The sequence below is a fragment of the Vicugna pacos genome, chromosome 21 (genome assembly GCF_048564905.1).
Source record: "Vicugna pacos chromosome 21, VicPac4, whole genome shotgun sequence".
NCBI lineage: Eukaryota > Metazoa > Chordata > Mammalia > Artiodactyla > Camelidae > Vicugna > Vicugna pacos.
In genome coordinates this window covers 22431155-22442699 of record NC_133007.1, presented here as the reverse complement: position 1 = coordinate 22442699, position 11545 = coordinate 22431155, and the positions used below count along the sequence as shown (strand labels likewise).

The 11545-nt window shown below is 41.0% G+C and overlaps 1 protein-coding gene across 1 annotated transcript; it reads right to left on the bottom strand.

Annotated features, from left to right (window-relative positions):
- Nucleotides 1-9548: 9548 nt before the first annotated feature.
- On the bottom strand, nt 9549-10460 carry LOC102539791 (C-reactive protein). The gene is made up of 2 exons (XM_015249027.3): nt 10400-10460; nt 9549-10162 (listed from the first exon to the last, which is right to left on the bottom strand). Exons 1-2 carry the CDS (start codon nt 10458-10460, stop codon nt 9549-9551), a joined length of 675 nt encoding a protein of 224 aa, XP_015104513.2.
- Between the last annotated feature and the right edge of the window lie 1085 nt (nt 10461-11545).

Genomic DNA, 11545 nt, shown 5'->3' with positions numbered 1-11545 from the left:
GATCCCCTCTGCAGGTTCCAGTGTCTACCAGAATTTGGCAATGTTCTTAATTAATTTTAATATTAGTTTCCCCTTGGATATGTAAAATAATAACATAGTGATTCAACAGAAAAATCCCTCAGAGTCTCATCAACTCTAGGAGAGACCTATATGGGTGCCTCCATTGAAAGTAGACACAGGGGTTTCTGTAAGGCCACTTTGGCCTACAGTTATGTTAAGACAATTGAGACAGAGGATTAGTAGGCTCTGAGTACTTAGAGGAGGATAAAGAGGAACAGTAGGAATCACATCAGTCTTAGACTTTTAGGTAATTCTTGTGTCTTTGAGTTTTCATTAGCCTTTTGCAACAAATTTTTTCAATGGAAGCTGTTTTGAAATTTTGAAGCCCTTTGGAGGCTTCCGCATGCCAATTAAAACAGGACTCCTATTCTACTTGTTTAATTTGGGAGTCCTTGCTTTCAAGTGCACATCTAATTGGAACATTCCCCATGATGGCCATTGTAATTCTAGATTGTTTTTAGTAAAATTTTGCCATTTTGTAGGTATTTACAGTACTTTCAGTTCACAGACATAAAATAAGCAGGTGTGCCAGAAGGTGGCATGCTCAACTCTTTTGAGTTCAAGGATTCCTTTTTTTCTTCTTTTTTTTTTTCCTAGCTAAGCCTTTGAGTCCCTCAGAGCCAAGCTAATACTTAAAAGCAATGTGCTGCTAGGTTGGAGATTGTGTGATGTTTTACAGTGTACCTTGTTGCATGGAAATTTTCTTGAGGTTGGCAGCTAACCTAGCATCAATCTCACCTGTTCCCCTGTTCCATGACCAATTTGTCCTAAATGGGAGTGTTAGATTTAGATGGTGAGCCCTCTAACAGATTTTTAAGTGCCTGCCCATGCTCACCAATTCTGTAGCTGCTTTTTTTTTTTTTTAGCTTCTAAGATTCCCATTAGCAATAGCTTTTATTTACTAGACCCAGTCCAGCTGAAGTTGGACCCAGTCTGATCCCAAACCCAGTCCAATTTTTCAGTTGGACCCAGTCCTACTCCATCTGTTAACCACCAGCCGTTCCCAATATGGAATTTGAGGAGTGCGAGAAGGACTGAACCAGCAGGCCCCAAAGAATGGGGACTGCAGACTGGGGTTCCGCACAACAGAGAACTCAGAGGCTGAGCCATGGATCGTTCCTAATGTGGAATCTGAGGACAAAACTAAGGGTGGAGATTTCCAAGCAAATAAGGAAGTGACTGGCAAGCCAATTAGATCAGGAGCTTGATGCAAAGAGCAGAACTCAGAACACAGAGGAACTTACCCAGGGACCTGTTGAAAAAGGCAGAACTAAGAAAGTTCCACAGGGACCACTCCCACATTTGTCATCTCAGAAGCTGTTGGAAATCCTCTTCAGGTCTGTCACTGATGCCAAATCTGTTAAATTAAGTCAAATTGAACTGAGTGAATTTAAAGATCTAATTGGCTTTAAATTCAATGATTCATGAATGGCAGCATCCCATCTAGCAGACAGAAAGGAGTTTCAAAGAACTGTACCAAATGAAAGCCTTTTATAGACAGAAAGGGGTGGGAAGAGGAATTTTCTAGCAAAGAGTGGATTCTTTTAGGCAAAGTCACGTTTCTGTAGGGGAAGAAAGGGTCTTATCAGGTAGATTACCTCACAAGTCCTGACCAAGTAATTCCAGATTGACTGGTTAAAGGTCACATTTCTGGGAGAGGCTGACACTGCAGTTAGGTTAGGTATCAAGTCTTGGTTTGCTGATGTGGGGCTTAGCATAAGTGACTCCATTTTGGGCCTGTTGTCTCTGAGAGACTGGGTTTAGAAACCACAACCTGCCCTCTTTCCCAGACTACAACCACTCTCCGATACTGTCCATGTTCCCTAATTTGGCTTTGCCCAGAAAACTCTGATGCAAGAGCCCAAATACCATCTGAAGCAGTGCCAGACTGTCTGGAGAAAAGCACTAGGGCGGCTAATGACAACCAAGAAACACCGTGGCAGCTTCTGCGTGTTGCTTCCCTGCAGTCACTGCACCCAGAATCTGGGTTACCCTCCTGGCAAGAGCAGCCGCAGCTGAACTCTTCGGGCCTGGGCATCTGAGATCGCTCTGACCTAGGTCTGCCCCACTCTGACCTTATATGTGCAGTAGTCAGGTCTCAGCTGATGGGTAAATGATTTTCCAAAATTGCTCCTTGGAGCCATGAATCAAAGCTCTAAGAGCAAATAAACCAAGACAAATCACAAGATCAATATGGGTTATTTATTAGCAACTCCATGGTGCCTACCGGCGCTCCAACATCTCTGTGTGGCAGTGCTTGGTAAATTAAAACAGTCACATTCTGTGAATTCTCCATTCTGGAGAAATCTGTAAAAAAGTAAGAGAGCTTTTACTGACAAAAGCAACCATAACATCACTTAGGATAGTGGAAAATTAGAAAACTTGGGCATGTTTAAGTAAATTGTATACATCTACATCCCCTAAATAGAATGGATAGTCATTTAAAGTGTTGGTTGTGAATTTTATGCTACAACATGCAAAAATGCTTATAGTACTGTAATATGGGAAAAAAATAACATATTTGTGTATACACTATTTTTTTAAGAGTAGTAACTCATTTAGAAAAATATCTATTAGGAATACTCCCCAAAAGTCAGTGTTCTTATCATGGTAATAAAACTATGAAGGATATTTTTCTCTCCTTAACAACATTTCCATAATGTGGTTATATTGCTTTTAAAATACAGTGTGTGTGTGTGTGTGTGTGTAATTAAGAAGTAAGGAAAGAGAGAATAAAATAAAGTAGCCCTTGAAGTTCCAAAAGCTACTCTTTCTCTTTGTGAATAGGACACCCAGTCTGTGGCTGTTTGTCTTTAATCCCAAAACATTATAATTTCATGTAAAAAGAATCTTGAGCTTTTTCATCATGAGTTTTCCCATTGCTATTCAATAAGAAATTGATAACAGACATATTTCTTATGTGACTGAAAGAACTGACTGACATATGGATAGCATATTCTAAGCACACAAGAGAAAAGAACTCTTACAAATGATAGTACATTTCTGGAAAGCCTTATTTTTAAATGATGCATAGTTAAATCTTCTTTTTAATAACCCTTTCCTAAACGCTTTGCATCTTATTTTTAAAATATAAGACTGGCTTAAAGTAATTGCTTCAGAAGCTTTTCTCTTCTTACTCTAACCATTTGCCCAATTAAAGATATACGCATAACTTGAACAGGAAATATATATATATATATATATATATATAACCAATATATATGTATATATATATATAAAACCAATATATGTGTGTGTATATATATATATATATATATATATATATATATATATATATAACCAATTATATATGTAATTGGTAATATATTGGGACAAGGAAGGAAAGTGTTTTGCCCGGGCCCAAACTGCCTTCTTGTTAGCATTGGGCTTCTCAAGTAAGTCAAAAAATGCAGCTACTATGGGTAGACGCTTTGGAAATGTTATTGATTTCAAGGAGCCTACCACATTATCAGAACTATCTCCATAATGGATATTCTGAACGAGGCTGAAAATTGAAAAAGAAAGAGAGGCAGAGAGACAAAGAGATAGGGAGAGTGAGAGCTAAGGCAATTGAGAAGAGAAAGAGAATTTGAGAGACCTTCCCCATGAACCATTTCACAAGTCACCTCTGGTTCCAGTAATCTGTCCAGGCAACACTATAACTGCTCACACCATAAGACAGAGTATTGAGTGAACTTTATCAGAAGAGAGGTGTAATAAGTCAGCTTGCCATGTGATGTTTTCCCTTGCCTCAGATGCGTTTGCTTGGGGATCCTCTCCTCTCTCTCTCTCTCTTTTTTAACAGCTTATGATGCTCTGGTGAAAATACTTAAGGATCTCAGCTTTTCTAGACATCTTGGCACTTTGGTGTCTCCCTGACATAAAGCCCTCGTAGATCAGACAAACACCTCAAATTGAAGAAACCCCAAGTATCACCTGGGGATAAAGAAAAGCATTCCAAGACAAACAGAGTGTTTGTTATCACAGTGCAGCTGTATTGAATAAATAAGAGCATGATAAACATAGAACTATCACTTTATTTTAAAGCAAGGGACGCATTGGTCAGAAACAGCCACGCATCCTGTCAGAGACAACAGTAGTCTTTTCTAAGCTATTACTCAGCCTAGAACAGTGGATCCCGAAGCTGCACTGTTGGAGACTTGGCTGCACATTGTACTCAACTAAGGAGCTTTAAAAATACTGATGCCTGGCTTTCAAAACCAGAGAATCTGCTGTCATGGTCTGGGGTGTGACCTGGGCAACTGGGTTTTTAAAAGCTCCCCAGGTGATTATAATATTAGTATCTAAAGTTGAGAATTGCTATCCTAAAGGATTTCTCATACAATTCCATGCCCTTGATGAATGCTTCCTGGAACATGAAATTATGTCTAAGGACATACCTAACAGTGGAAAAGGTAGGGGCTTCCAAGTCAAAGAAGAACTTTGACAGTGTGTTAAGGACATGATCTGCCTAATGTTATGTTGACTAGGAGGCTGGAGAGGATTTTTATGTGCAAGCCTCATACAATAACAAAGTGAGAAGTTGGGATATTGCCAGTGCTCCCCAAATGGTAGTTAACATGCTGGATATATGACACCCTGGAATGTCTTCCGCATGAGAAAACATGCATGATCCCCATACTCTCCCTCTTCCACTAGGGGTATAAGTACAGTGGATGAACTTTTATTGCATGTGGCAATAGAAAACAGTGGTTAGAAGCACGGGCTTCTGTAGTCAGACCACCTAGGTTCAGTCCTTTCTCTGGGCAAATTAATTAACCTCTCTAGACTTCAGTTTCCTCATCTGTAAAACGAGGACTGTAAAATAGTACTTAACCTCATAGGCTTGTCATTAAACAAATAAATATACGTAAAGGACTTAATGCATGGGATATGGTAAGAGCTCAGTACATGTAAGGTATTTTTAAGACTGCCTGTGATCTACCCTCCCTGTGTGATTAAGCAATTACCTCCCTGAGAGTGGTGATGTAAACTTAGGAGATCACTTCTCTGTGTGTATTAAAGGAATCAGTCACCAGGGGGAAAGAGGGTAGGGAGGTAAATTGAGAGTTTGGGATTTGTAGATACAAACTACTATATATAAAACAGATAAACAACAAGGTCCTACTTTATAGCACAGGGAACTATATTCAATACCTTGTAGTTACCTATAGTTAAAAATAATATGAAAAGGAATAAAAATATATATGTGTATAAATGAATCACTATGCTGTACACCAGAAATTTACACAACATTATAAATCAACTATACTTCTAAATAAATAAATAAAATAAAATAAAATAAAATAAAATAAAATAAAATAAATAAACTGACTGACTGACTGACTGACTCACGGTAGAGGGGATGACACTGAATGAGTCCTCAGATAATGCACCAGAGGTAGGCTAAAGGAATAACCTGAGTCAAGATGTGCTAGGTCCTTCTTTAAAGATCACCACCTGCCTTCAAGCTTATTAGAGAGCCAGGTATGTCTCCCAAACAGGACATCTGAACTGTCGGGAAGATACTAAAGTAATGGTCCTAAGAGCATTGTACAAAAGAGCTTGTGAATTGCGGATTCCTGGGCTCTAACTCCAGAGAGCCTAACTTAGTAGGTCTGGGGTCAATGAATCCACACTTACAATAAACACCTCAGGTGATGATGCTTGTAATCAGCAGACCACAATTTAAGAATCACTGGAGCAGGAATAGGAAATCTGTGCTAGGAATCTGAATTTTCTGAAGAGAAGGGCTAGAAAGCCCACCTAATCCACTTTCTGTTACAGGGGAAGCAAAAGGATGCACAGAAAAGATGGAGGCGGAGAACGACAAGGAAGGAGTCCAGGTGAGTCATGCCAGCCCACCTGAGACTAGAGGTTGGTTATCTTAGGATGAAGTTATTCAGAAATTAACACAGCATTTCTCTTCTTTCCCTGGGATTCTAAGGCTCTGAAATTCATACTTGGGAAACCTGAGTATTGGGTATTGTTGATCGTGTTGTTATTTTAATGATCTGGAGTTACTTGCTTTTTTTCTTTTTCTTTTTTTTTTTTGTTTGTTTTTTTTTTTTTTTTTTTGGTCTATCCTTGATTCTCTGGAGCATATCAAACTTGAGGATAGTGAAAAGCTTAAGGAAAAAAATCACAGACTTGTCATCCTACCTAATCCATTTCCATCAGGCCCAGCCTCACTTCTGAGGCAGCCTGCAGTCTCTGCTCCAGGCCCTGGATAGACCACAGAGAAGGTGCTTCTCCACTCATCTGGCTGGAGACCATGCAAGGCTTGTCACCCTGACCAAGGAGGCAGTATTTCTCCCTGACACACAGGGAGGTTTAAGTGCCTGATCCGCACTTCACCATGTTGCATCCCATGCTAAGGTGCTCACGCTTAGGCCTACAGGCCTGGACCTGAAGACCTAGCTCATATTCTTGTACCAAACACGGCTGTTTTCAGTCCCTGAAGGGAAGTGTGCTGTCAGGTAGCAGCATCCAGCATTTCCCCGTGGTTTTACATTTACAATCTCTGACATGTGTGACTGGTCTGCCCACTTCTATTTGGACTGTAAATGTACTACGGGATCTCTTCAGGGGCTGGGCTACTGCCCCTGTCACACCTGAGCTTCATTTCATTGATGGAAGTTTAGAAATCCATTCTCCTACCTTCTCTGAAGAAACGTTTATTGTCTACTGTGCGTATGCCCTCCGTATAATTTACCTCACTTTCCTCAAGGAAGTCTTGTACAGTAGTTTTCACTGTAGGTTTTATATATCATTTGGCCTGTCTTTATAACTTCTGCCTTAATACCTAATTATATGTCTGAATAAACTGAATGCAAAATCCCTGCTATAGATGAAATCCAGTGCTAATAACATAACTTTATTAACATCAGCTAGAAGTGGCCTCACTGGACAATTGATCTTACTCTCCATTTACAGTGAAAAAGAATTGCTTTAGAACCAACTCACCCAAACCAAAATCATCCTCTTTGGCAGATGTCATCAAACATTTAATTAAATGATGTCAAACAATTCTATATAGTACAATACACCAGTTACCTTGGGATATATTTTCTAACAAGATTACATTGAAGTATCTACCAGTAAGCGAAGTTGTTTAATTTAAACATTCTAGGAATGCTTTATTGAAATTTTTTAATGTTCACTGAATGCAAATACCAGCTTTAAAATCTTTTCCTAGCTAAAATTATTAGGGCCAGAGGCCATCCACTAAACTATGTGTAGTAAGTTACCAGTAATTGAATTCTGAGAAAAATATTAACTCAGCCCACATCCCTGGGGATTTGGGATGGTCTTCTATAATTAAGACATATCTCCTGACTGGATTCTTTAGTTATAAAAAAGTGTCAACCATCTCCTGCTTAGCTGCATGTCAGGGTGTATAGATCTGCCCTAATTAGACAACAGAGAAGATTTGCACTCACTTGTTTGCCCAAGAATGTATCCTTTACTTCTGTGCTTCCAAATGGTTATCAAAGTCAATTAGTGGAATCAATATTCATGATTCAGATTCATAAATTGATCCTCCTAATATTCTAAACTTAATTTTTAGCAAATCAGGCCCTTCAATTACTGTCAACCCAGACCAATTCCCCAAAATAGTATTTCGATAGCATGTAATGATCCTGTGTTTAGGGATATCATACAGAACTGCCTAATAGTAATAATCTTACTTGATTCTTTTTAACAACTCTTTGAGCTAATTACTATTATTTCTTCCCACTTTACAAGTGAGAAAACTGAGACATAAAGAGGTTATGTTCTCTAAGGTCACACAGACAGTAGGTTGTAAAGCCAGGATTTGAACCTAGTCAGTCTGACCCCGGAACTCGTCTACCATATGCCTTTCCTAAACTAACTATTCGATATACAGGGAGCCCCCTATCTTACACTTGGATGTGACCTCTGTGGAGTAACTTCAATAGCTCACCTAGTCCTGAGAGGCCATGGTGAAGGACATCTCTGAAAGAAAGCAGCAGCCATCCTCTTTGAGGGACCCTCTTCTACAAGGGACTCAAGCAGCCTGGGAAAGTGTATTGAGCCTGACAGCAGATTCTTGGATCTCAATGATCTTTAGTTTTTGCTCCTCAAACTGGAGTGATGGTAAAATGAGAGTTTTAAACCCCCACACCTGGCCTCACTTGAATTACCAGCCATCACAAAAGAGGGGCCTGTCAGAGAGAATACCTACTGGAGGTTCTAGAAGAGGTTCAGTGCCATAGCTATGTTATCGCAGGACAGGTAAGGAATGGTCGGTCTGAACTCACAGGGACTTGATTTCCAAGAATTGTTAGAGTAGTTAGTCACCACTTTAAATGCAACCATCAGACAACAGCTCAAACTCACTAAACAGGGGCTTTATTGTTTTGTGTATCTGGGGAGTCCAGGTTTAGTTCCAGGCAAAGCTGATCCAGAAATTCAAGCAGTGCAGTCAAGGCTCCATTGCTCTATCCGTCCCTCGGCTCTGCTGGTCCCAGCTTGGCTTCTTTCCTCACAGTCTTTCTCCATGTGGCAATCAAGATGGCTGCTGGTGATCTCAGCTTGGAGTTCCAGCAGAAAGATGTCTCATTCCCAAAGTTCACAAATCAACCTTTGGGAAGACTATAATTTGTCCTGCTAGGAACATGTAACCATCCCCCTAGAATCTCCAAACAGAGGTGGGCTACTCTGATAGGACAGCCTGAGGAATACCCACTCTGTGGCCTGGCTATGTGTGGGAAGAGTGTGGAGACTCAAAGTCCCATGTGGTTCCTGTGGAGTTGGAGAGAGTTTCCCAAAGGAACCGTAAAATTAATAAATCACTATAAGAAAACAAAAACGATGGCTATGTAAGCCCTTGGCAGTAACAGTTAAAGTAACTCTATCTAGATATGTCCTGCTTCGCCTAGGAAAAGAGATAGGGTCTTCTCTACTAGTTCAATTCTGATTGCCTTTCCAGGGTACTTTGAGAAAGTAGAAGAACTGTGCAGTAGGGCTAGATTTCCCATTTCAGAAGACCTGGGCCAATGTCATAACTTTGAGACTGAAAAGCCCTGTGAATATGGGCAAGTCCCTCCTACTTTCTGGGAAGTCCTGGATAGGAAATTAGAAGTCCAGCGCTCCCTTCTCAGCTCAGAGAAAGACTCACTGTATCACTTTAAAAAAAAAAAAAAAAAAAACTTGTTTCAGAATCCCGATTTTCTCATCTAACTGAGGGTAAGGGATTATCTCTAAGATCTTTTCAATTTAAAAAAAATTAACAAAAACAAAAGCACCCACAATTCTAAGCCTGCTAGACAAAGCTTCCTGATATAGTTCAAAGCCCCCAAGGCAGACACTTAAATTTCATCTCCAGTGTTGAGGAAGCCAGAGCAGGGAAGCAAACAGCCTGTGTTCACAGAGCAGGCCCGCAGTGTGTATACAGGGGGTGGGGAAAGTCCAGAACCACAAAGTGTAATTGCCAGGAAGCACCCCCAGGTCCACGGCATGGCTCAGGACCACAGCTGATGCTTGACGAACACCTCACCGTGTGCTTCATACTTCAGTGCCCGCCAGTCCAGGACATTAGGACTGAAGGTCCCACCAGAATGTACAATTCTAATCTCATCTGGTGACAGCACAGAGTCCCACATGTTCACATCTCCAATGTCTCCCACCGAAGACTGGTTTTTATCATATCCCCCACCAAATGAATCCTGATCCTGCCCCAGGATGATGCTTGCTTCTGTCCCCAAGGAGGTTCCCTTCTCCTGACTCTTCCTCACCATGGGCTTCCCATCTACCCAGAGCTCTGCAATCCCAGAGTCAGACTCCCAGCTCACACAGATGTGGGTTGGAGCCAGAGGGTTTTCAGGACTCCTGAATACTACTTCAGTCCCATGCACTGATAAAAGATACCCTCTGCCCTTAGACCAATATATGAGGATCTCATTAGCTTGTTTCTTGGTGGCATAAGAGAAGATGCTGTAGCTACGGGTCAAGGCCAGTTCTGAGTAGATATGGAGACACACAGTGAAGGCTTTGAGTGGCTTCTTTAGTGGTGCTTTCAGGGATACGTAGGAATTATCTGACTCTTTGGGAAACACAAAGGCCTTCTTATGCATGTCTATGAGACAGAAAACAGAGAAATGAGAAGTTTCTCAGCTCACAAAGATCTATCTCTTAACATATAATAGAGTTTAGGATCAAGAAATAGACTGATTCTTCCTCAGTTACACACACACACACACACGCACACATGCTCATCCATGCTGGATATTCCCCTGACTTTAGTTTGTATAATCTTAGGCTCCACCCCCATTGCTCAGATCAAATCCCAGGTATAGCCTGGGGCAGCCCCTACCTGTCTGGCCGAAAACATTAAAGAAGCTGATCAGGACCAGAAAACACAACAGCTTCTCCATGGTCACTCTCTGCTGCCAGCGTTACCAGAATCTTGATTCACCCTCTTAGAGATGTTTTTGGTTGAAAGCTCAGGGACTAGAGGTCCTGGATCCCTTGCCTCAAGGCCTCCCCATCATGCCTGGATTTATATCCAAAGGAGTCAGGGAGTCTGTGCCACTATGTAAATGATTTTCCAACACTGTCTCCTGCAGCAAGTGTAAGGGCTCTGGGAGGAAGGGAAGCAAATAATTCCAAAACAGAGAAATCAATGTGGGTAACTTATTACAAACTCCTGTAACCACTGAATCACCAATTCTTTGTGACAGGAAGAATGAAGAAGTGCCCCAACAGCTCTACGTTTGCCATCTAGCCTAGGAAAATAATGGAAATCTTACTTAGTAGCGGAGTAGCCATCTGTATGCACATGATAGCTACATCTCCAGCACCTACTTCAGCACAAGTCATGGATTTTCAGGGACAAAATCTGGTAGCTTCTGGAAATGAAGATCATAGCTAACCCTTTCCAGAAGCCTCTAGTTTACCTATGAGGAAATGTGGAAAACAAACATGCCATTCACTGAGCCAAGGACAAATTTTTCTTAGTCAATTGAGCTTAATTATTAAGAAATCGCTAGTCCAGTGAAGCATGTGCCTGATCACAAACATACCGTATGTCAGAGTTTATTCATCTTCTCTGAATATGTCAGGGTTTAAGGAGGAGTCAGGATGATCTGACCCTGCTATTTCCTTTATTGGCAAAGTTCAAGTAGTCTCTTCATGGTGCCTGGCAATCCCTACTTAACTCACCCTTCAAGATGACTATTTGACTCCTCTTGTTCAAACCCCCCAAATCTCATTCATTCTTATACTCAGAATTCACACATCTTCATTGAGAAAGTAGAAGCAGTCAGAAAAGAACTACCATGTCTCTTTAACAGAGGCTTCTGGCAGCTCCCTGTTGTCCATTCTCCACTTCTCATACAGTTAAGGATAGCGTTGTTGGTTGGGCACATGGTTACCCAGCCAAATTCTAAATCTCCCAGCCTCCCTTGCAGCTAGGAGTGAGAATGTGATTAAATTCTGGCCAGTAAGCTCTGAACAGAAT

Coding starts and splice junctions, on each gene's coding strand:
- LOC102539791 (XM_015249027.3), bottom strand. CDS start 10,460: ATGGAGAAGCTGTTGTGTTTTCTGGTCCTGATCAGCTTCTTTAATGTT. Junction 10,163..10,399: donor TAATGTTTTCGGCCAGACAG/GTAGGGGCTGCC, acceptor TCTGTCTCATAG/ACATGCATAAGAAGGCCTTT.